This window comes from Macaca mulatta, chromosome 12, assembly GCF_049350105.2.
Source record: "Macaca mulatta isolate MMU2019108-1 chromosome 12, T2T-MMU8v2.0, whole genome shotgun sequence".
NCBI lineage: Eukaryota > Metazoa > Chordata > Mammalia > Primates > Cercopithecidae > Macaca > Macaca mulatta.
In genome coordinates this window covers 17,594,910-17,621,678 of record NC_133417.1, presented here as the reverse complement: position 1 = coordinate 17,621,678, position 26,769 = coordinate 17,594,910, and the positions used below count along the sequence as shown (strand labels likewise).

Below are 26,769 nucleotides of genomic sequence, written 5' to 3'. Positions count from 1 at the left end.
CAATTTAAATATAAGAATAAAAGGCATAACAAAATGATATAGATATATACATGAGTTGATGCGGCAATAATATGAACTAACAAAAATACCATGATAGCCTGAAAGTGGAAAGTATTTTCAATAAAATGTTTCTTTATATTTTCGTAGTATATGCTCTTTAAACCAGTTTGCCTAAGGTCAGGTTGTTTTCTAAAAGTACTATGTCACATGTGAAGTCTTTTTTCTCAACCAAGTCATCGGTATGGAAACAGTTACCAAGTTAACCCATTTATGCCTAGTGCCCCATTATTGGCATGCTAAGCTCCTGGGAGTTATTTATATCCTACTGTTCAAGGTCATTGCCAAGGCCTGATTTTTCGCAGAAAAAAAGTTTGCTACCTCTGCCATAAATGGGTTAATATATGAGGACAAAAGTCGACCACGTTAAAAAATGTAAAGTGTGTAACCTATCAAAGTTGATTTCATTCAATTTTTTTTTCCAGAAACATGATCAGGGGCAAGTCTTGTTGGATATAGTCTTCAAGCATCTTGATTTGACTGAGCAGGACTATTTTGGTTTACAGTTGGCTGATGATTCCACAGATAACCCAGTAAGTTTAACATTTTGTCTTTCATTTTTATTTAGTTTTTCCTCTCAGTTTAGTATAGAAAGTCCTTTCTGATTTACAATATTCACTGATTTGATGAAATTTTTTTTTACTTGACTTAAATAGAGGTAATTCTTTTTCTTTTGTTCCTCTTTTCTTGACGTTTTAATTTTTCAGAAGTTATTAGCTTTAAGGCTTTCATGATTATGTCAGGTAATGTCACTTTCATTGATTATACGTCTCAGACAACTAAAAATTAAGTCCAATTTGTGCCTGTTGACTGAAAGAGAGGAAATTGGGCATAAAGGTTAAAATACCTTCAGATGTATATAGTCTGCACTAAAGTAAAATTAGTTTTTTTATTTTATTTGTAGAGAGCTATTTCTAATAAAAATTCTTAATTTATTCAATGTCAAATTTCCAAATTCTATCAGAGACCCTCATAAATAAGATAGAGATTAAATTTCAGAGCGGTACAATTATTTGGCATTAAACTCCTTGGATTTTTACTTATTCTTCAGTAATTGCAATTGTGGTTCTTTTAGTTAGAAAGATCACATCATAGAAATAGAAGATAGCATGTGAATAATAGAAATGTTTACTTTGACAATTAAGCATTATAAAATGCACTAAAGGATATACCTTACTCTGAACCTAGATAAAGGGTATACAAGCAAATTCTGATTGAATTCTTTGTAAATTTATATGCTTACACAGTGAGGAACTTCTACAATAAAGTATATTCTTTTGATTACTGTAAGAGGATCTCCATTTTGAAGGGAATATTTCGTATACTTTTAGAAAAATTAGGAGGCTGAAGAAATGGTTCTGAATTAATGTTTTAGAAATCTGTTTATAAGGCTATATTAATAGAAGGGCTATAGAGAATACAAGTAATATTTATGAGAAAAGTTAGTTTGTTTTTTTCTTCCTCTCTCTCGTGGTTGGGATCTTCGTTCTCTGAATGAATAGCTAGTGGGAATTATATATGAAACGTTAAATACTACCACTTATTTTCTTGACATCATTTACTGATTTTGTACCACAAACCAGCCATGGAAAAATATGAGGATGGCACAAAGAAAAACAAACCAAGGGCCAGCTAGTCTCAGAGAAAATAAATGCTTTTATACTGAACTAAAATTAAAATAAACTTTCCTCATACTTTGATGCCTTCACTAGACGACCTGAGCTTCTTCAGGGGCCTAGAGTTACACTGTTGTTTCCTGATAAATAAACCCATGTAAAAATGGAAGTGAGTAGAGATATCAATAATGCAACCTTCCCAGGTTGAACCTAAAATAATCAAAAGGATCAGAATGTAGTTTAAAGAGAGTTTATTCAAGTGCAAAGGTTGAGGACCTCAGCCCAGGATATACTTGCAAGTTGCCTTGGAGAGTGCTCTGGAGAACATAAGAAAAGTTCGAGTTTTTAAAGAATAAACAGGATCAATCAGGAGAGCGAGTAAGTGCAAAAGTTGTTCTTCAGGAATTCTCATTGATTTACAGAAATAACATTGGTTAGTGATTGGCTATACATGGTTGAACTGTAGGGTGTATAACATTTTATGGCTACTTGGCTTCAGTCTACAGCCCATATAGCAGGTAGCTTCAAGAGATAATTATGTCCCTGAAGGGAGAGTGAGATGTGACTGCTGTTACTTTTTAAATGCCGTTCTTGTCCTGATCATTTAAAGGTGCTCACATTCCTCAGATAAAAGGTTTTTTTCCTTTCTTAATTGTGAGCCAAGCAAATACTGAAAGGTGACTGTTATACCTCATTGAAGTATACCTCATGGAGAGAAAAAAATAGATAATTCTTAGATCTTGCTGACCCTCGTCAGACCCTCTAGCTATAGGCTGGCATTAGATTGACTGGGTAAGTGACAAGATGACAAAAGAGGAAGAGACCAGCGACTCACCACCGTAGTCACTACCATAAGTATGAAAACCATCCTTTTCAGGAAGCACTCCAGAAGGATTAATATTGAGATCATGTATACTACAAGAGATAAAAATTCTGTCACATAAATTTGTATACAAAAAGACATATCATATACAAAAAGATGTAGAGCTAATTACACCAGAATGAATGTAGGGAAAAAGGTATTTGTAGCTAGGTTGATCTTTTTGCTGTCTCCTACTTTTTCTTTCTTTGTCTTTTCTATCTTGAGTATTCCTTCTCAAATAAGATAAATTCCAGGTTCCAAGAGTCCAGTTGTTTATGATTCAAAGTAATTCTTCCAGAAAAGTTAGAATCAGAATTTTAAAGGCCCAAAAGAGGCTTTAGAGATTATCTGGCCTCACACTCTAATTTTTCATAAGACATCATCCCAAGCCAAAGCTACTTCCTGGCATTAGTGAGACTAGGACCTGGATCTCCTAACTCCCCATGCTAGTCTTGTCTGCTGCACTGCAGTTTCATTATTTAAATATTTGGAAGAATTTTTGAGATGCAAAAATGTGTCCACAGAAGGACCTTTAGAGCACAAATCTTATAAATAGTGTCCCATTTCTAGTTGTCAAGAGCACAAATCTTATAAGTAGCGTTCCAATTCTAGGTGTCAGTGTGAATTAAGGCTTTGAGGATAATTAACGGACTGAAGGAAAAAGATGCTATGCTTCAAGAGAAAGGAGTAGGGGAGTATCATTTATAAAACATCTGTGAATTTGTTAATCAACTAAATGTTTTGCTTATAATATTCCATTTTATTCTCACAATACTTTCCTCACTTATGATTAAAGTGTCATTAAAACCATTTTAAAAATGAAAAACTAATGCTTATGAAAGTCAATTAATTTGTTTAATGTCATGCAAACTACTGAAGTAGCTGAGAAAGAACTTGAACTCAGATCTAACTTCAAAGCCTATACTCTCTACCACATGATATTGCTTCCCAAGTGATGATAATATGGATGCATAGGATTTACATAGTAAATGAACATATTAAGGAGAGGAGGTAACCATATAATAAAATTACTATCAGTAATCAAAAGGAATTTGACAAGATTCTACTAGAATTAATTCTCACCTATCTTTAGCTCAGAGTTTTTAAATCTTAAAACTTATGTATGTTACATATACATATGCACATGTATGTATATATTATGTATATATTTTTGCATATTTTTATATATTAGTTTTAGAGAATTAGAACTACTATTGCCTTAGACATTGAAATTAATGTAATTGGGTTTATAATTGATAAAAGGCACTTAGCATGTTGTTTTTTTCTCATAAGTATTAAATAACAAATACAGAATAATAGCTGACTGTCTTTCCCTTTAGAATCTTCCTTGGTAATAAGTTCCAGTGCAACAAAGAAAATTACTTAAAGCTTTGACTTTTCAGAATTTCTCATGCTTTAATTTAAGACCTATGTATCACAATTTTAGCTTTTAGCATAATATCTTGTTGTAGTAGTAATATTCAGTAAATGTATGTTGAATTAATGAGGAAAATAATATTGTGGTTATAATTCATTATGCATTATTTGTTTAATTTTATGAGCAGTTAAAGGTGGCTTTTTCTTAGTGGTCTTTATCAGCATGCTATTTAACAGAGCCTTGAGATTATATTATTCCTGTGCATTTGCTGTTACTTTCCTTATTAAATTGAATTATACTGCTCTTAAGTAGGATAGAGGGTAGATTATTAATTATTGTTGGCCTGATCTTTGTGCAAGTTCAGTCTTCTGGAATTTTTGTTGGATTATGATATTTTACTGGTCTACTCCTCTTTGCATAGCTCCTAACCCCATGGTTTTCAAACTGCAGCTTGCATGAGAAACAACTGGAAGGCTTCTTAAAATACAGATTTCTGGGACCTATGCCTAGAGATTTCTGAATCAGAAGGTCTACTGTGGAACTCAATAAATTACTTTCAAATAAGTTCCCTTGTGTCACTAATGCTGCTTGTCCAAGGAACCATATTATGAAAATCACTACTCTAATGCAGTATACTGTTAATTAACACTACTAAATTATGACATCATTTATTTGTTATAATTTTATTTACCTTTTCAGTATTTCTTTTATATAACTCAATTCTTATATTATTTATCACGTTAGGTTTGAATAAATATGAGAAAAGTCACATAGAGGCTGACCATTATTTCAACAAGCCATGTTTGAGTACATGGTTGCTAATATGCTTAAATTTATTTTATATATTTCACTATTTCTTTCTTATCTTTTCATATGTTTCTACTGTAATATCTTAATTCAAGCTCTTATTTACCTATTGTGTAATCCTCTTTGGTAGCCTGCTAACTGGTATTTTTTGCTTCTTGTCTCTTTTAACTTTGTTGTATTTTGAGAGGGAATGGCAGAGAAACCTGGGGTACACCGAAGTGTTTAAGAAAGAAGCAGGAGCATATGCCGAGATCAAGAGTGAAGAAACAGGAATGCTGAATTTGAAGAACTGGAAAAAAGTTTTAGTATTAAACTTTTATTTAATAAAAGGAGAAGGGGTAAAAGATGAGGTTTGAGCAGTACATGATATCATAAAATGCCTTTTAATCCATGATAAAATCAAACATGAATTTTTTTATATGACTAAACATAAGACTTGTATTTTACACATATCCCTTTGGTTATAGTGTAGCCAGTAACTAATAGACAGTTGGGAGATTGTTGGAATAAAGAAATTACTAAGAAAGTAGTGGTTGGCTGTGGGGAATGAAGAAAAGAAGGTAAGTTAGGAGATAGTCAACAGGACTGGCTGATTTGATTCAGATAGAATGAGTTCATGAGGAAAAGGGGTAAATCACGGTTACTACTTCAAATTCTGTTTTTGGCAGCTTGGTAAATAGAAAAAACATGCAAATAGTATTGTTGGTTTTCTTTTTCATTTCAAAATGTTTATTTCTAGCAGATAGAAATACAGTTAAGTTTGTGTATTGATTTTGTATTCTATACTCTTCCTGAGCTCACTTAATTCTAGTAGCTTTTTGTAAATTCTATAGAATTTTCTACATAGATTATCATGTAGATATATGGTAAATTACATTGATTTTCAATTTTTAAACCAACTTTGTGTTTCTGGGATAAACCCTAAGATGACTGACTGATTGTATATTAACCTTGTATTTTGAGACCTTGCTAATACACATTACTGTTAGTAGTTTCTTTCATTGATTCCTTAGGATTTTCTGTGTAAATAATCATGTCTTTTGCAAACAGGGACAGTTTTACTTCCTCCTTACCAGTCTTTATCCTTTCTGTTTTTCTCATTTTTTGATTTGTTATTGCACTGGCCGAAGCCACCAGGGCAAAGATGAATAGAAGTGATAGGAGCAGACTACCTTTTCTTGTTCCCGATCTTAGAGGAAAATACTGAAAACACTGTTTCCCCATCAAGTACACTGTTGAGTTTTTTCCCTAAATCAGTGTAACTGAGGCATAAATTACAGAGAATAAGATTCAGCAACCATTCATAATGAAAACTCAACAGAACTTGGAAAAGAAAGGAAAGTTTTTACTGTACAAAGGACGTTTAATATTTAAAGATGCATCCAGAAAATGCAAAGTAAAACCACAATGAAGCAGTATTTCCACTAGAAGTAGTATATCCACTAGTAGTATATCCAGTGAAGTAGTATATCCACTAGAATAGTTAAAATTAAAAATTATTTCAATACCAAGTGTTGACAAGGATGTGGAATAACTGATAAAATTGCTTGTGGTAATTTAAAATGATACAACCACTTTTTGAAAAATAGTTGGAAGTTTTCTTGTAAAATTAAACATAGGTTTAATATATACCACTGAGAAATCCCACTTTTAGCTATTTATCCAAGAGAAATGAAAACATGTCACATAAAGCCTTGTATACAAATGTTCATAGTAGTTTTATTCATAATAGCCCAAATGTGAATTAACTTTAATGTCCATCAATAAACAAAGGGATGAAAAATAACTGCTGTGTATCTATAGAGTAGAACACTATATTTTTCCGTTTATATTAACTTACAGAACAAGCTAAACTGATACATAGTGACCAAAAGCAGATCAGTGGTTGCTTAGGGTTTGGTGGACTGATTGCAAAGAAGCAGAGGAAACACTTCAGGATAGAAATTATCTTGATTGTGGATGGTGATGATTACCTGGCTGTATACATCTGTCACAATTTAAACTGCATATTGCAAATGGGTACAGTTAACCTGGCTGGACCCAGAGTCTGTATTCTGTGTCCAATTTGGGAGGAGTATCTCTACTTATTTCTTAAAGGTTCCAACTCCTCCTCTTTCTTGCGACTCTGGAGTCTAACTATACATGCATAGTTCAGCTGTCAGCCAGAGCTAACCCTAACCCTAACCCTAACCCTAACCCTAACCCTAACCCTAACCCTAACCAGAATGAACAGTGGTTCGTTGGTGTTCATAGCCAGAGTTTGGGGCTAATCCTCTTTCTGAGTTCTCCTTTTCAGAATTTCCTCCCAATTTTCTGTCTTTTTTTTTTTTTTTTCCACTCCATTCCTAAACTCTGTCCTCTGACACCTCAAGTCAGTAAGGATGTCCTCTGCCTGTGCAGGATTTGAACTTACCCTTAGGCAAAGATTGTTAATATGTATGTCAGCCCTTGCAGTTTTTCTGTTTTTTCGAGAGTAGATTTTCCTCCTCTTTTTGCCTACTTTTGGTTGCTTTCCAATGTCAAATAGTACATACAGAGAATAAAAATGAATGCCATCAACAGACAAGAAATTTTCAAGATTTTTTAAAAGATTGAATGTTGACATTCAGTGTTGATAGGATTGGTGGAAGAGTCAAACCAGAGGAAAACTTACCAACAAGGTGTTGAAGAGGAGAGATTTCTGGGTAATGTAGTATGGGTATCAAAGTGATTAACTGAGAAACTAATTGAGGCCACTTGGCCTCGTCTTTTCCCCTTTTCTAATTGAACAGAGGGCAACAGATATCCCTGTGGAATAAAGCTGTGTGTTAGGGTATGGTTGTTGGGGGAAGACTCATTTTTCTTTAGCAATATGATTATCCACCTCGAAAGCGCAGATGAATCATTTGGAAAACTATTATAGCTAGTAAGATTTAGAGCTCAACAAACAAATATCAGTACCTTTTTATATACCATTTAGGAGACATACTCCAACAAAATAGCAAATCACATTTTTTTAAAAACCCATCTTCATTAAACATCTAGGAATAAACCTTAGCAGGAGTGTCAAGAGCCATATGAAGAAAATATAGAACTTTGCAGGAAGATATAATAGAAATTATGAATAAATGGAGATATACCATGCTCATGATGAGGAATGCTCAGTATTGTAAAGGATCTCAGCACTATTTCAGTTTCATTGGTAGAACCAGTGGTATTGCTGGTTAGAATCTGAATGGGATTTTTGGGGAGAAGATTTGACAATAGGATCCTCAACTTCCTCTGGAAGAGAATCTGGATAAACTTAGCCAGATATATAAAATATAATCAACTTGTCCTAACAGATATAAAAATGTATTATGATGACATAGTACTTAAAATAGTATGTTCTTAGTATGGATATAAGCCAGTGGGGTAGAAGAAACAGCCCAAGTATCAATTTTTGTCTGTATGAAAACATAGTTTATTATAATGATGGTATTCAAGACAGGTATTAGAACAATTGGTTAAAGATGGGAAAATATGTATTTAGATTCCTAATAGATACTATATATAAAAATAAATTCCAATGTAAATTTAAATGTAAAACAATAGTATAAAAATGTTGGGTAAGAGTTGGAAACATTTTAAATAACATTTGTTTATTATGATCATCCTAGGCAATAATAGTTCATGCATTTGTAAAGGAAATGTTGATAGATTTCACTGCATAACATTTAGAATACACACTGAGGACAAAATACCAACTCGAGGGAAATACTTGCAATTTATGTAACATAATATTAAAATCTAGAAGAGCTTCTACAAATAATGAATAAAAGTCAGATAACCCAATAGAAAAATGGGAAGATAGCATGAACAGAAAAAGAGTAACTATTAATGATAAACGTGACAAGATATTCAGCTTCACTAGTTAATCAGAGAGATGCAAATTACAATGATAATACTCTTTGCATACTAGATTAGCAAAAATACAGATTCACACTACCTGTTCTGGCAAAGGCTCAGGGGAAATGTGCATTCTCAAGATACTTGGTGAGAGTATAAAGTGAAAAAGTGTTTTTGGAAGGCAGATGGCAGCATATATCAAAATTAAAAATTTATTGTATGGAAGAATTTCTCTTGCAACACTATTTTTAATAGGAAATAGTAATGGAAAAACCTGAAACCCTCATAAGAGAATAGTTGAATAAAGTATGTGACATCTGCTGGGCATGGTGATGCATGCCTGTAGTCCCAGCTACTGGGGAGGCTGAGGCAGGAGAACCACTTGAGCCCAGGAGTTCTGGACTGTAATGCACTATGCTGATTGGGTGTCTGCACTAAGTTCTGCATATATGTATAATTATTAAATGCTTATATGCAGGTGTACCACAGCATTGTAAGGTATACTTACTGGTAGTGAACAGAGGCTACCTCTTTGGATGGGAGAGTAGAATTGGAAGAGCCATAATAAAGGACTTTTATGTGTTTTTTTGCTGTGTGTGTGAGAGAGAGAGAGAGAAAAAAAAAAAAAACTTGAATGTTTTATATTGATACTGTTTTTTTAATAAAAAAATTATTATAGAAAACAAAAGGGTAAACGATCATTCATCTAAACTTGGCTATGCTTCCAAATCCCTTGGGAAACATAAAAAAATTGCTGACACCCTATGCCTAGAGATTCATGGTTAGTTGGTCTATTCACCTAAATATCTGAAGAAAGTCCCTATGCGAGTCTGATACTCATTGACCATCATTCATAGTCACCCATTTGGTTAAGTCACCTGGTTTTTATAATAAAATAATAAAAGACTTGAGAGGTAAAAGGGGAGCTGTAGTGGGAACGTATTCACACGAGGATTTATCGAATCCCACTAGTTCTCCAGCATTGTTTTTGTTTTAATTTTATTTGTTAAATTTTGTTTTATTTTTATTTAGCCATTGTTTTTGTTATAATTTTATTTTATTTAGCATAGTGAAAGGTAAAGTTGGGATCAAATCCAAGTTTTCCACATCTTTTCTTTCTACTGTTTTCCTAAGCCCTATGTTTTTTGCTGGATCTAGTGACTCTCCAGAATTACTTTATTTGGGAGATGTTCTTCCTCCCAAGTTTCTAACTTGATTTCTAGTGAGAAATAGGATTGATTTATAAGAGAAACAAAAGGTTAATATCACAATGTATACAGCTGCCATTAAGATGAGTAATGGCAGGTATTACTGCTAAAGATTTCTAAAAATGGATAGAAAATGGAATATTTTCAGATGAAATATGCAATACTTGATCTTTGCTATCTTGGGCATAAATACATTCTGTGCCTGAAATATCTCACCTTTACTTTAACTCACATCCTTCATTCCCCTCACATCCTTTACCCTACCCCTCTCCCTTCACTTTTTTTAAGACTTAGAGTAAAGGTCACTTTTCCTCTCAAGCCTTTCCTGACTACCACTACTCCCCAGGTATAATTTATCTCTTTCTTTTTTATCTGTAGCAGTGGTGATACTTGATTGAGCTGATATGTTTCTTACCAGTTTTTGAGGATAGGGACCATGTTTTGATCTTATATCACCCCAGTACCTGGCACAGTGCCTTATAGAAAGTAGGCTTCAAATAATGAATGAGTTAAGGGAAAAAAATACACATCTAAAACTTGATACTGTGGAAAAGAATGTAAGCTAGAATTTAATCTCCAAAGTGATACTGAAACAGATGAAATAAATATATGGCTGTAATTTGTCCAAATTATATTTTCTTTAAGACCAAGGCTGTTTACAATAGCAACCCTGAACAGTTTGGAGTTAAATTACTTGTTTGATTGATTGAAACATGGTCTTGCTCTGTCACCCAGACTGGAGTGCAGTGTGCAATGGTGCGACCATGGCTCACAGCAGCCTCAACCTCTCAGGCTGAACCTCAACCTCCTAGCTTCCCACCTCAGCCTCCCGAGTAACCAGGACTACAGGCATGTACCACCACGCGTGGCTAATTATTATTATTATTTTTTTTTTTTGTAGAGATAGGGTCTTACCAGGTATCTTTCCCCTAATTTGCAGAAAGATACAGATGTACAAATAGAAGAAGCTCACTGAACTCCAAGTACAGTGAAAGTGGTCGAAAGACAGACTTTTGAAAGCAGCAAGAGAAAGAGAAAAGTGGCTTGTTACATACAAGTGCACCTCAATAAAATAATCAGTGGATTTCTTAGTAGAAACCTTGCAGATCTCAAATGTAGAAATTTTATTACGACGTTTTGGCAGATACAAAAATTAACTTTGTCATATGAAGCAGTATATGGAGTAAACAAGAGATTCTTCCCAGGGAAAAGAATGGGAAATTGGCTTTGAAAAGATTAGAAACCATGAGCCATCAGGTAACCGATTAGCAATGTCTAATCGCTTTGAAAGGTTTGAAAAGATTAGAAACAGAGCTGCATCCTTAAATAGACACTCCTCCATGAATGGAGTTGATGATGTAGTGCCATCTCTTATTAGCTATCAGTATTAACTAGATAGTTATAGTTTCTAATAAAATATTACATTTAAAATTCATATATATTTCATTGCAGACAGTTCACCTTTTCTCAGATGTAGCACAGTAATCCAGTTAGTACAGCAGTTCTTGGCACAGAAAATGCTGTCTATAACTATAGGTGGTGATATAATCCCAATGCCCATTTATGTAAGAACAAAATTAAGGGTTTATAACATGTGTTTTCAAGATGTATTAAAACAGTTACTGTAAGCAGTTCTGCTCCCAGATACATATTGAAGAGATTTGAAAATGTATGCCCACACAAAAATTTATACACAGATGTTCGTAGCAACATTATTCATAATAGCTAAAATATGGGAACAATCCAACTGTCAATCAAGTGATGACTAGATAAACCAAATGTGGTATATCTATACAATGAAATATTCAGCAATGAAAAGGAAGGGCATACCACAGCACACTTATTGGGATGGCTATAATTTTTTAAAGGTAGTATTGATGAGGATGTGAAGAAATGGCAGACTTTATACATTGATATTGGAGATGTAAAAAGCCACTGTGGAAACAAGTTTGGCAGTTTCTCAAAAAGTTAAATATACAGTTATCCTGTGACCCAACAATACTGCTCCTAGGCATATACCCAAGAGAATTGAAAACACGTGTTCACACAAAAATGTGTACACAAATGTTCATAGCAGTATTACTCATAATAGTCAAAAAGTAGACACAACCCAGTATCAGCCACACAAAGGAATGAATTATTGTTACATGCTACAATGTAGATGAACCTTGAAAACATTATACTATGTGAAAGCAGACAAACACAAAAGTCAGCCTGTTGTATGATTCCATTCTTATGAAATGTTCAAAACATAAATTCGTAGAGACAGAATGTAGGTTAGTGATTGTTAAGGGCAGGAGGGAAGGGCATATTGAGACTGACTGCTAATAGGTACAAGATTTCCTTTGAGGGTGGTGGAAATATTCTGGAATTAAATAGTGACGATGGTTGCATACCATAGGGAATATACTAAAGTATAATGACACATACCTGTTAAAATGGTACATTTTGTGGTGCATGAAATATATCTCACTAAAAATACTGCATAAAAATAATGCTGAGTCTTGTCATATGTCATATTTTATAATTTTATAGTTTGATAAATTTTGCAAAGTTATCCTCCATTGAGATGGTACAATTTATACTTTCAGAAGCTATGTACGAGAGTGCCTGTTCTTCTCACGTGTATGTCATCATACGTTTCAGTCTTTGCCCAATGTTACTGTTGAAAACTAATAACCCAATGTAGATTACTTTTGTATTTCTCTAATTATGATCAAGATTGACTATCTTGTCATATACTTAAATGCCATTTGTATTTCCTTGATTGTGAACTTCCATTCTTATTCATTGCCTGTTTTTCTATTAGTGTCAGTTTTTTTCTTATTGATATGTAGAACTTCTTTATATATTATGTTTTTTCCTAGTTTGTTTCACAACTTAATGATGGATTTTTACAACAAATGCTATTTTTACTGTTCAGTAGTGCTTGTTATAGCACTGTTCCATCTTCCTGGTTTAAACCAAGAACCTAAGCCCTATCTCATTGATATCATTGTTGAGAGCTATTAAATTTCTCAGTGCTTGTCTTTGTACTTCTAAGCTATGTCAGCTTAACGCATCTGTGTATATAAATGTGTTTGTATTTCTTTTACCAGAATATTTTGAAGGCGAACTGAATGAGGAAGACAGGTTTTCAATAGATTAATTGATCTGAAACTTTGATTGTAGACAGTCATTAAAATGGATATAATTTATGACTTTTCCTAGAAGATATTAAGAACAAAAATCATTAGATTAATAGATAGATGGATGGGAAGGTGGATAAATGGGTAGATAGATTGAGGAAAGTGTATTAAACAGGGCTGAAAATCCTACCCCTGGCTATTGAGTCATTCAGCAGGTTTAGTCCTTCAGTAAATTATTTATTTACTTATTTACTTTACTTACTTTCTTGCTTATTTTGAGACGGGATTACAGGTGTGTGCCACTGCTTCTGACAGTATTTTTAATTCATATTATGTCAAGCCCTGTGCTAGGTGCTGACTGTACAGTATTGACTGAAACAGCTTTTATCCCTGGTTTCATTATAATCTAATGAGGGAGTCAGAAAAAAAAAAGGTGAAACAGATTTAATTGAGGCAATGTAATGAAGGAATATAATGTTCCTTACTTGTTCATAGAAAATAAATGGGAGCTGTATGACATACTTTTGGTAGGGTGGTCAGTGAAGGCCTTTCTGAGGTGGCAGGCTTTAAGCTGAGACTTACAGATAGTGAAGAGTACTGTAGGAAATCTAGAGGGCATTCTGTGAAAGGGAAGCTTGAAATTGAGGGCCTTATGATGACATCTTTCAGAAACAGAAAGGAGGCCATTATGGCTGGAATTTAGTAAGTTGAGGTGGAAGAGGTAAGAAGAGACCATACAAGCCATAGTTTTTGGATCTACTACTGAGAAATTATCAAGAAGTGTTAAGCAAATGAGTGACATATTCAAATTTATGTTTTAAGACTACTCTTGCTTCTTTATGGAGCATGAAGAGGGACATGGTGATAAGAACATCAACTGGGAGAGCAATTAAGTGGCGATAGGCAGAGCTTAGACTAGAGAGATAAGGATGATAGACTGATAAATTCTAGATACAGTTTGAAGATAGACTTGGATTTAATGTGTTGGATGTTATGGACAGTGGAGAGGAAATCATTATTAATTACTCCCAGCCATTTATTTATTATTAAAAATCTATGTGTTCTGCCTGGATTTAATTATGGGTGGTAGAAGTTTGGTTTATAAATAATGATACATAAACTTACTTGGAAAATTCTACCATATCTAGTACCTCATTTTGGGTTCTTTGATTTTTTTTTTTAACCGAAACATGTTAGCAGTTGAAATTTTTCTGAATTCAGCCCTAATTGTCCAGAAATAGAGCTAAACTGGCCTTCAGAAGTATTGAAACTGCTTAAAATTTCTCACACATAAAAATCATCCTCAAAACTAAACATTATATCTTTAAAAATTGGTGGGTTTTTTTTAAAGGGGAGGTATTTTATTTTTAAAGGAATGAGGTAAATGTTATAAAATTTCTCCTCAGTGGATTTTCAAGTTCTGTAGTAGAATTTTGCCTGAATGGGTATAAAGCCCAAGATTTTGTGTGTGGGGTGTGTGTGTGTGTGTGTGTGTGTGTGTGAAGGGTGAAGATAATTTTGAAAACTTGCCAGATTATTAAGAAATATAGTTAGATTAATATGAATCACTTCAGGTTGCTGCAATTATTAACCAGCTTTACTTTTGAAATAGAGGTTATTGCACATTGTACAGTGTGATGGAAAAGTCAAATCAAAATCTTAATATTAACACAAATGAATTCACTAATTTCTAGCATAATTTTATTACATTTGATATGAAAAATATTGTCTGTAATGCAATGATATTTTTCCTACCTGGGCCTTTTCTGAAATGCAGCTTTAAGCATTAATCTCCAAATGGAACAGATTTGTAAGAATCAATATAGTAGTTCCCAAAGGAAAAAAGAAATCAATTTTTTTAATTTATTTTTCAGAGGTGGCTGGATCCAAACAAACCAATAAGGAAGCAGCTAAAGAGTGAGCATACATATTTAACATTTTGCAAGTTTACTTTATAAAGATAAAGGATTAATATAGTCTGATTAATTAGAACTACTTTTATTAATTCTAGGAGGATCTCCTTACAATTTGAACTTTAGAGTCAAATTTTTTGTAAGTGACCCCAACAAGTTACAAGAAGAATATACAAGGTGGGTTTATGGAGCATATTTTTTTTGAAAATATTGTCAAAACTCTAATATAAAATTTTGAAATTAATTAGGCAAAAGGAAATTACTATGGTGTAATTCTGAGCTTTCCAGTCAGTACACAGAATAAGTTATGGCTATTCCAAGATAATGTTTTCCTCCTTTTTTGGATGGCTAGGAGAGTGTAAGGGGATTTAGAACCTCAGGGTGGCCCAGTCCAGCCCCAAGCAGCCTCCTGAGCCATATAAATATTAAAAATTTCTACTTGTGAACACTGCTTAAGTGTGGCTATAATTAATTGAGGTCATCAAATGTTGCTGAAATTGTATCCAAAGGATGCTGTGTGGTGAGAAATGTTTGGTTTTTTTTCCCATGTGAAAGCATATTCTAGTATCTTTTTTTATTGGGGAGAACATAGAATTTATAAAATATATAACCATTATTTGCAAGTCAGTAGGTACCTTTTGTCCCTTATGTGTTTTTAATCTTTGATTCCAAAAAAGTATAATGGAGTTTATAAAGGATGTTGCATAGAGTGCACTAGCATTTTGAGGCCTTTACATGCCCACTTGACTCTCCATTTTAAGTCTCAGCTTATGTTACTATCTAATTTTGTGGTCATTTCAACTTGACAGAGTATATACGTGAATTATCTAGATGAACATTTTGATAATGTTCTTGAATGTAAGGTGAAATATTGAAGGTAGAAATGGAGAAATACCAACAGTGTGGTTACTGTCAGTATTAACCTGAATGACAACCTTGTGTGTTGCCTGAAAGACAGAATTAGTAATTAGTAATGATTTTTTTAAAAAGACAGTTAAAAATTAGCATGTTATACTCTCTGTAAAATTCTCAGATATAAGAATATAGGCCAGTGACTACATTCAGAATTACTATATAAGATAGGTGTCAAATTTAAAAATCCACACTTAAAATTACCTATAGATAGGATGTTAAATTTTAATGTATTGGTTATCATTTAGGATACTGTCTTGGAGTGGAGAAACAAAAGGATAAATTAAAGATACTTAATTAGCTGCAGCTGCCAGTTCTAAGGTGTTTGCAGAGTTTTCAATAGTAAACCAAGTGAGAAAAATTAGATTGAAATTCTAGAGATTTCTTTTCAGTGTGTTTTGGGGTGAGTGTGCAGGTGTTCCTTTTTTTAACAATGGGAGTATTCAGTAATGTTGTCTCTGGATTATGTAATCCTAATGCTTGCAGCTAATAGTAGAATCCAAGCTAATTCCTCTTGAAAAACAAAGTTGTGTTATATGTATACATCCTGGCTTAATATTATAACCCTTAAAATATTATGAGTTATAACCATGTTCATAATGTACTTCACTTGAAAAACTGTCTTTGAATTTCTGAGTGGAAGTAGAATGTGTTGATTCTTGTATAGCCTGCATTGAAAACATAATAAGGAAATAAATGTATCTCTCTCATAAGTTGAAATAACTTCCTGAAGCAGAAAAAAGTAAAATCAAGTTTGATGGTAGTCAAGGAATTAACTTGTTCTCAGACCCTTTTGTAATGGAATGTTATGGAATCTTATAACTGGTATTATTTGGTAAAATGGGGTAAATGTCTAGTTTTTTTTAAATTTTACTACCACAGTGTGTATCAGTGATTTTTCTACTCTGATTAGAAATTAGAATCATGTGGGGGAGCTTTAAACCATAATGATGTCTTGGTCACATCCCTAGATTATTCTGATTGAACAGGTCTTAGATGGGACCTGGGCGTAGGTATGTACAAGTTCCCCCAAATGATTCTAATATGTAGCCAAGGCTACATATTAGCCAAAGCTTTAATGCTTGAGTATTCTTAATGTGATAGTTATGATTAGTAACAGTGTACCTTCTGCCACAGCTGCTAAGTTTTCAGAACTAGTTTAGACCCCAGGAAACAGGAAATCTGCTATACCTCCTTACCTTGAGATTTCAAGAATGTAAATATACATTCCCAATATGCAGATGAATCTGCTTAGTAATTCTTTTTCAGTTTTTAGCTGTATGAAAGTTGATTCTGTTTGGTAGTGAGCCAAGAGAAGAAAATAAACTCTATGTAGTACTAAATTAATTTTTAAAATATCCTTTTAATTAGTGAATTAGTTTAGTTTAATTAGTAAAAAATATTCCTTTAATTTTGAAATAGTGGGCGGGGAGGGGGGCGGGGAAAGAATGGAGTCAAACAGGTTCCACAAGGTTAAACACTATTTAGTTTTAGCAGGTGCTAGCATCATTAGAATTGAATTTTTCCAATTCCTAAGATACATATGCTAGGCAAATTGATACTACTTTCTTTTTACAAATGTAGAAACTAAGGCTCAGCCACATTTTAACTAATTTGCCCAAGATCACAAGCTAGTTTTGCCTAGGACTTGAATTCTGGTTTCTGCTTTTAACAGTTAAGTTCTTGCCTCTTGGTTAAATGAGTATATAAGTAAAATTTGGCAAGTATAGGCATTATTTATGTCAGATTTACAATATTATGGCAAGGATATACATGACCTTTAAATCCTGACTATAAGATTGTTTCTCACCAGGAAACTTTAACTTTGAATTATTTTTATTTTTATTTTTGGGACTGAGTCTCGCTCCGTCGCCCAGGCTGGAGTGCAGTGGCGCGATCTTGGCTCACTGCAAGCTCCGCCTCCCGGGTTCACGCCATTCTCCTACCTCAGCTTCCCGAGTGGCTAGGACTACAGGTCCCCTTACCACGCCCAGCGAATTTTTTTTTTTTTTGAAACGGAGGCTCGCTCTGTTGCCCAGGCTGGAGTGCAGTGGCGTGATCTCAGCTCACTGCAAGCTCCGCCTCCCGGGCTCACGCCATTCTCCTGCCTCAGCCTCCCGAGTAGCTGGGACTACAGGCGCCCGCCACCACGCCTGGCTACTTTTTTTGTATTTTTAGTAGAGACGGGGTTTCCCTGTGTTAGCCAGGATGGTCTCGATCTCCTGACCTCGTGATCCACCCGCCTCGGCCTCCTAAAGTGCTGGGATAACAGGCGTGAGCCACCGCGCCCGGCCCTTTTGTTTTTTTTGTTTTGTTTTGTTTTTGTTTTTTTTCTAGTAGAGACGGGGTTTCACCGTGTTAGCTGAGATGGTCTGGATCTCCTGACCTTGTGATCCGCCCACCTTGGCCTCTGAAATAACTTTGAATTATTAAACCAAAACAGGCCTGATAGAAATATACTGTCTTGGATTGAGTAAATAGATTATATTTATAATATTATGCACTAAGCCTCACAAGAAATTATATATGAAGCCAGGATATTTGTATTCTTTTTTTTTTTTTTTTTTTTTTTTTTAATAATGAGTATTTGATTCTCTGAAAACCTCTTTGGTAATTTGAATATTGTCATGGAGCTCTTCAATGACTTTAATCAGCCAAACTAGAATTTCTAATGACTTTTGACTCTTTGAATATGTATTTTTTTTTAGTGAAATAAAAATCTTAAAATTTCCTGGTTAAACATTTAAAACCACAAAGTTTGGTCGTCTGCCACCCCTATACAACACAGATGACTTTGCCCAAGTATTGATAAATCTTTGAGTGAATGGGTTACCCACTAACAGAGACCAAAGGACAATGCTATCTTTTAAGCAACGACAGTAGGCTTGTTAAAGAAAACTTATGTTTTTGTTCGTTTCACAGGAAATTGAATACTTGACAGTTCTAACGATAATAGACAAAAGAGCTCTTTTTTCCCCCCCTAAACAAAGAGAAACTTCTTAACTCAAATGGAAGTGTATAGGTGCTTTTCTGTAACAGGCAGCTTCCTGCCATCTGATGATAAAATGATCAAAACACTGGCCTGTACTCATAGCTGACTTTCTGTCTCAGACCAGCAAAAATCTTGGCTGGTCTCTAGTGCATTGCTACTGTCAACTCTTTCATGTTTGTGATACTCAGGTTTTCTATGCTTCCCACTTCTACTTTCTTCATATACCAACCCTCAGAATATTTCTCCCTCTGTCATGTAACTGTTTAAAATCTTGAGGGCTTCTATAATGGAAGCTAGTGGAAACAAGACATTCGAAGTACAAATTTCATACATCAAAGAATTTTAAAGATGTAGATTCATGAGCTTATGAAATCTTATTTTTAAACTACTTTACGTGTTTTAATATGTAAATTATAAAAGCAAATATTTAAATATTTTTATTTGTTAATGTAAGTATATAGTTTCTTAGAATTGAAATTGTTGCAATTCTAGTAAATGCTATCCTTTTTTTTTTTTTTTTTTTAAGGTACCAGTATTTTTTGCAAATTAAACAAGACATTCTTACTGGAAGGTGGGCTCTTTAAATTTCTTACAAATTTTTTTGTAATGGACTTTAAAAAATACTTTTAAAATCTGTATTAAGTAATTCATGGTCATTGCAAATAAATTATTTAAGAAGGTTACATGTAGTGTGAATTCTTTTCATCAGATAAGTTTATTTCTTAATAGTTAAATCACATGAAACTTCAAGTGTGATTGTTTAACAAATTATAGTACTTTTGAAATTACTATGTTTAACCTTCGGTTATGTATTTTTGTTTTGTTTTATTAGATTACCCTGTCCTTCTAATACTGCTGCCCTTTTAGCTTCATTTGCTGTTCAGTGTAAGTATCAGCCCATTTTTAGGTCAAATAGCATATAACTTTGTGGTTTGTGTTTCTAGTACATTGGCTTTAATGTGGGAGTTCTGTAGATGTGTTACTATATAGAAAATAGTGACTGCAGTGGAAATGTAATTAAATCTTCAGTTAGTTAGCAATTACTATGACTTTTGGAAAAAAAAATTTCCTCTGAAATTGAGACCTAGAAGAATGTTAAATGGATTGCTGTAGCTTGCTGAAGTGGTTATATTAGAAACATAAGTAGTTTACATCCAGAAATAGAATTAATGACATCACTGATTTGACTATAATAATTTAAAAATTTGTTTATTAAAATGTGAATATTTTCCTTTCATTATTAGCTGAACTTGGAGACTACGATCAGTCAGAGAACTTGTCAGGCTACCTCTCAGATTATTCTTTCATTCCTAATCAACCTCAAGATTTTGAAAAAGAAATTGCAAAATTACATCAGCAACACATGTAAGAGTTTTTTAGTTTTTTATTTGATAAACTTCTTAATGGCATTCTTTCTAGAGAAATGTTTGAAATTACTTCTAATTTGATGGCTGTATTTAATATAGAATAATTACTCTTACCTAAAATAATATTATTTTAAAGAAATATAGGTAATCTATGCTAAAAAATGATTTCATAGACTATATGAGGCTCATTTTCATTTCTATTAAGAGCCATTAAGCTATCTGTAAACAGACATTTATTTGCTATTGTGTAATAGTCTAAGTAATTTTAGAATATAAATAGTATAGTCACATTGTAGAGATCCGTCTGCTTAGTAATTCTTTCTCAGTTTTTAGGTATAAAGGACTTGATTCTCCTTGGTAGTGAGCCAAGAGGAGAAAAGGAACTCTATATAATACTAAATTAATTTTTTAAAAATATTTCTTTAAAAACAGTACAGGTTGAACATCCTTAACCCAAGTTTAAAATTCAGAGAGCTCTAAAATTTGAAACTTTTTGAGCACTGACATTACACCACAAGTGGAAAATTCTGCACCTGATCTCATATAATGGGTTTCAGTAAAAATGTGGTCAAAACTTTGTTTCATACACAGAATTATTTTAAATATGATACAATATTACCTTCAGGCTATGTGTATAAAGTATATATGAAACATAAATTTCATGTTTAGACTTGGTTTCTATCCCAAGATATTGCATTATGTGTATGTAAATATTTCAAAACTTGAAAAAATCTGAAATCTGAAACACTTATGATCCCAAGCATTTCAGATAAGGGATACTTAACCTTATCAATATTCATTCATTAACAATATTCATTCAACTTTGATTCTTTTGTGTGAGTATAATTTTCTATATTATTTTTTCAAAAGAGATTTGTTGCCTTGAATAGAAAGTAATATTGTTTATTAGTTCAGAATTCAGTTGTGCTTCAATATACGATTCTGAATACTCAGGGAAAAACTAAGGCAGTGTTGCATATTGGTAAGAGTCTGAACTAGAGAGCCAGACTGCCTGGTTTGAAATTCTGTAAGATTGGTTACTATCTTATAACCTTGGCCAAACTGCTTTATGCCTCTTCTCTGTTTCCTTATGTAAACTAGGGATAATAAAAGTATCTATCTATCTCTGGAGTTATTGTAGGTCTTAAATGAGTTGATATACATGAGGTTCTCATAACCATACATAGCACATTGTACACACTGAAGAAATGTTAGCTGTTGTTATTATTCAGAAAACTTTCTTTTGCTAATAAGTCATGTATCTAAGACAGCATAACAAACCATGGCCCATTGCCTTTTTTTTTTTTTTTTTTTGAGATAGAGTCTCACTCTGTCGCCCAGGCTGGAGTGCAGTGGCACGATCTCAGCTCACTGCAATCTCCGCCTCCCGGGTTAATGCCATTCTCCTGCCTCAGCCTCCCAAGTAGCTGGAACTACAGGCGCCCGCTACCACGCCCAGCTAATTGTTTGTATTTTTAGTAGAGACGGGGTTTCACCGTATTAGCCAGGATGGTCTCGATCTCCTGACCTCATGATCCGCCTGCCTCGGCCTCTCAAAGTGCTGGGATTACAGGCATGAGCCACCGCACCCGGCCCCCATTGCCTATTTTTATATGGTCCACAGGCTAAGATTGTTATATAGATTTTAAATGGTTGCAGAAAGTCAAAAGAAGAGCATTTTGTGGCATGTGAAATTTCATAAAATTCAGTGTTCATGAATAAACACTTACTGGAACACAGATACCCTCATTCATTTATATGTTGTCTGGCTGTTTTCGCACAATGGCCAAGCTAAATAGTTGCCACAGAGACCGTATGTCCTAAAAGCCTACAATATCTACTATCTAGCCCTTTGCAATAAAAGGTTTGCTGATTCCTGATCTAAAATAGACTAAGAGTAAGAGTTTGAAAAACTGGTAACCTCCTGGCGTAAGCGTAGACTGCCTAATGTGGTGAGGGGGCTATTTTTAGTCTAAGTAAATTCCATTCATAGTGAAAGTTATACATATAGCATATCAGAATCAAGAGTTTGAAGATAAGCCAGATTTTTTAAATTTACCAATAATAAAAAGACTCTTAAGGAGAAGCTTATTGATTATATATTTCTGTTGATTATATATTTCTGTTTGATTTAAGTACATGATTCATCAGATCTTTAAATGAAGAAAAATAGAATTATCCACTTTAACTGGAGGGAGTATATATTTAATTTTATAGAAATTTGAAGTGTGCTGCTTGTTTTGTGCATTAGCAGGCTGTTGGCTCCCTTTTCTAGTAACATTAGTGAATAGAAAGTTTGTATCTTTGTTTTTGTAATTTGCTGCTTTTGCTCTGCTGTAGTCTGATAATAACAGATAACTAAGGTTGTTAAAACTATATGTGAAATAGGAGTAAATCTATTTTTAAAGGCCTTACATGTAGAGCAGTGGTTCTTCAACTTGTGTTTATAAGAATCACTTGGGATTGTTTTTAAATATAAACAGTTTTGACCTCATCCTTTCAAAATCAGACTCTACAGAATAGTCTTCTTAAACCATCTGTGATAAAAGATGATTTCTTCCCTCCAGCTGTCATTATTGTATTATTTATGTTTTGTAAAATATAATAAAAATTAATTACTAGAAAAGTAAAGTGGAGAAAGCAAAGATGTAAAAAATACAAGTCCTCGTTTGTTTGTGTTTTTGTTTTGTTTTTTTACTGTTAGATTTAACAGATATTACCCTGCCAGATTGCTATACAAGCCTCCAACACTCAGGTTCCATACTGTGAATCAGCCTCTGATTGTGCACCACACTCTGGGAAGCACTGCCCTGGAGGTTGGCTTAGAATCTGCAAGTTTCAGAGATACCCTGTGTGATTTAAATGCAGATATTGTGTATGAACCAAATTTTGAGAAATACTGCTTTTAAGTTATATCTAAAAGTGAGGGGCTTTGTTACAGTCACCCATATGAATAGCAAGGAGCTTTAAAAACTTGGTGTATTCTTGTATTTCTAGAAAATAAGAAAGTATTCTGGAAAATAATAATTTGGGTTACTGAAAATGTGCCCTCCAGGTAAGTTAGAGGAGTAGTCCTGCATGGCGTTTTGTAGATTTAAGACTGCTCAGTTTTTTCAGATAAATAGCCTTTTTCTAATTTAGCTGTATTTGATTGATTGATCCAATTTTTAACTTGATGTCTTTATAGAGGCTTATCTCCTGCAGAAGCAGAATTTAATTACCTAAACACAGCACGTACCTTAGAACTCTATGGAGTTGAATTCCACTATGCAAGGGTAAGTGAAGAAAACTTACTTCAATGTTGTTGAGTTAGGCTCCATTACTCAGTATAACATTTTTTAAGATTAGTTAACAAGTGGAATAAGTTATGATTGCTGCTGACATAGCTGCACTGAAAATTTCCTCTGAATTTAAGTATTTTCACAATAACTTAAGATTCAATTCCTGAATGCAAAGGATGGTTAATATGGATTCTTCATGTTATTATTCTTCAAGGTAGTGTTTTATATGTAAAGATAATTTTTACAGACCATAAGATATAGTACCTTTAGAATATTTATTTTAAAATATAATTCTTAAGCTATAGGAAAAGTGGCTTTTGTATACTTTTATAATAATGATCATTAAAAATATTCTCACATCACTGAGGCCTGCTGCCTTTGAAAAACTGGTAACCTCCTGGCATAAGCATATTTGTGAGTGTTTATCCTGTATTTGTGTGTTTCCTCATGTTTTTCTTGAGTTCTTTATCAAAAGTACTTGGAGTACAGCTATTCTATACTCAGTGAAAAGTGGACTTATAATCATCAGTTGAGTTGTGGATAGTGTTTATCTTCTCTTGGGAATGAGTAGTTGAGCCTAAAAAGAGTATCAGCCTGAAAGGGAATTCAGAGCCAATATTTTTCTTAGATAATTATTTTCAATCATTTTAATACGCAGACACTCACAGGTACACAGATAGTTGTTTAAGTACTCAAAGTTCTACTTCATGTAATGGTTTTATCCTTTAGGACCTTTCCTGACCATATTCTGGGAGAGGAACATCATTTCTTATGTTTCACAAAGCTTATGTCAAGCTTTCCTTTAAAAGACCAGATGAGTTGCTTTACTCAAATGATTTTATCTTGTAATTCTGAGTTTTACTTGGAAATCTTTTTGTCTGACTCCATTTAAAATGTGTCTCTTAGAAACTTTCAGCTTTTTTTTTTTTTCCTTCAACTTTTATTTTAAGTTCAACTTTCTGCTTTCTTTAAAATATGCCCCTTTACTTTCCTTCCTTATTTAGGGCCTATATCTTTTGAACATGATTCTTAAAAATGTAATGTACTGGTCAGTGTTTGTGTCACTAGTTTTTTTTTTTTTAAATAATAAAGTTTAAAACAGATGGAACTTTAAATATGTGAATTAAACTATGGTTAAAAATAAAAAGGGGCTGGGCATAATGTATCGCGCCTGTAATCCCAACACCTTGGGACAGCAAGGCAGGAGGATTGCGTGAGCCCAGGTGTTCAAGACCAGCCTGGGAAACATAATGAGATCTCAGCTCTACACATTTAAAAAATAAGCTGGTCATGGTGGTGCATGCCTGTAGTTGCAGCTACTCAGGAGTTGAGGCAGGAGGATCAGCTGAGCCCAGGAGTCTAAGCCTTCTGTAAGCTATGATCATGCCACTTCACTCCAGCCTGGGTGACAGCAAGATCCTGTCCTTTCTTGTAGTAATATTATAGTTTTGGGTGTTACATGTATGTCTTTAATGGTCTTGAGTTGATTTTTGCATGTGGTAAGAGCTAGGTGTCCAGTTTCCTTATTCTGTATGTGGCTATCCGATTTTCTCAGAACCATTTATTGAAGAGGATGTCCTTTCCCCAGTGTAAGTTCTTGTTGACTTTGTTGAAGATCAATTGGCTGTAAATATTTGGCTTTGTAAGTTCTTGTTGACTTTGTTGAAGATCAGTTAGCTGTAAATATTTGGCTTTGTTTCTGGGTTCTCTAGTCTGTCCTATTGGTCTGTGTGTATGTTTTTACATCAGTACCATGCAGTTTCGGTTACTGTAGCCTTGTAATACATTTTGACGTCAGGTAATTTGATGCTTTGTTCTTTTTGCTCTGGATTGCTTTGGTTATTTGGGCTCTTTTTTTGGTTCTATATGAATTTTAGGATTTTTTTTTCAAATTCTATGAAGAATGATGTTGGTATTTTGATGGGGATTGCACTGGATCTGTAGAGTACTCTGGCAATATGGTCATTTTAACAATATTAGTTCTTCAGATCCAAGGGCATGGGATTTTTTTGTTTGTGTCATCTTAAATTTTTCATCAGTGTTTTGTAGTTTTCCTTGTAGAGATCATTCACCTTCTTGGTTAAATTTATTCCTAGGTATTTTTTGTAGCTATTGTAAATGGGATTGCCTTCTTGATTTCTTTCTCAACTAGATCATTATTGATATATAGAAGTGCTGCTGGTTTTTATGTGTTGATTTTTACTGAATTTATTTATGAAATCTAAGCATTTTTGGTGGAGTCTTTAGGTTTTTTAGATACAAGATCATATCATCAGCAAAAAGAGGTCATTTGACTTCCTCTTTCCCAATTTGAATACCTTTTCCTTCTTTCTCTTGCCTGAGTGCTCTGGCTAGGACTTCCAGTAGTATGTTGAGTAAGAGTGTGAAAGTGGGCATCCTTCTCTTTTTCTAGTTCTTAGGGGGAACAATTTCAACTTTTCTGTTGAAATTCAGTATAATGTTGATTTTGGGTTTGTCGTATATGGCTTTTATTATTTTGAGGTATGTTCCTTCTGTGCGTTTGTTGAGATGTTGAAGTTTTTCAAATGCTTTTACAATGTCTTTTGAGATGGTCATATGGTTTTTATTCTTCATTATCTTCTTGTGATATATCATGTTTACTGATTTGTGTGTGTTGAATCATCCTTACATTCCTGATATAATGTATTGTATCTGTGGTGTATTATCTTTCTAACATGCTGTTGGATTTGGTTTGCTAGTACTTTGTTGAAGATGTTGGTGTCTTTGTTCATCAGGGATATTGGCCTGTAGTTTTCTTTTTTCTAGTTTTTGCATCCTTGCCTGGTTTTGGTATGATACTAATGCTGACCTTATAGAATGAGTTAGGAGAATTCCCTCCTCTTCAATTTTTTTTTGGAATTGTTTCAGGACTGTTATTACTTCTTTGTATGTTTGGTAAAATTCAACTTTGAATCCATTTGTTCCTGGGCGTTTCTGTGTTGGGAGACCTTCTTTACTGATTTCAATCTCACTACACATTATTGGTCTCTTCAGGTTTTCTATTTCTTCTTGATTCAGTCTTGGTAGTTTATATGTTTTCATGAATTCATTTCCTCTGGGTTTCCCAGCTTGTAGTTGTTCATAATAGTCTCTGATGATCTTTTCTATTTCTGTAGTATCAGTTGCAATGTCTCCTTTTCATTTCTGATTTTACTTATTTGGATATTCTGTCTTCTTGGTTAGTCTAGCAGTTTATTAATTTTGTTTGTCATTTTGAAGAACCAACTTTTTGTTTCATTTATCCTTCATAATTTTTATGGTCACTGTTTCATTTATTTCTGCTCTGATCTTTGTTATTTCTGTTCTACTAATTTTAGGTTTGTTTTGTTCTTGCTATTCCAGGTTTTTGAGATGCATTGT

At 33.7% G+C, this 26,769-nt stretch overlaps 1 protein-coding gene across 3 annotated transcripts in view; it reads left to right on the top strand.

The window, feature by feature from the left end:
- PTPN4 (protein tyrosine phosphatase non-receptor type 4) overlaps window positions 1-26,769 on the top strand; it is a 228,203-nt gene that overhangs the window by 114,388 nt on the left and 87,046 nt on the right. Inside the window, 7 exon segments of one of the 3 annotated variants that reach the window (NM_001266624.1) lie at window positions 483-590; window positions 14,798-14,840; window positions 14,935-15,013; window positions 19,267-19,311; window positions 19,573-19,625; window positions 19,985-20,105; window positions 23,295-23,382. In NM_001266624.1, the coding sequence (NP_001253553.1) occupies window positions 483-590; window positions 14,798-14,840; window positions 14,935-15,013; window positions 19,267-19,311; window positions 19,573-19,625; window positions 19,985-20,105; window positions 23,295-23,382 (537 nt within the window). 3 annotated transcript variants of the gene reach the window in all.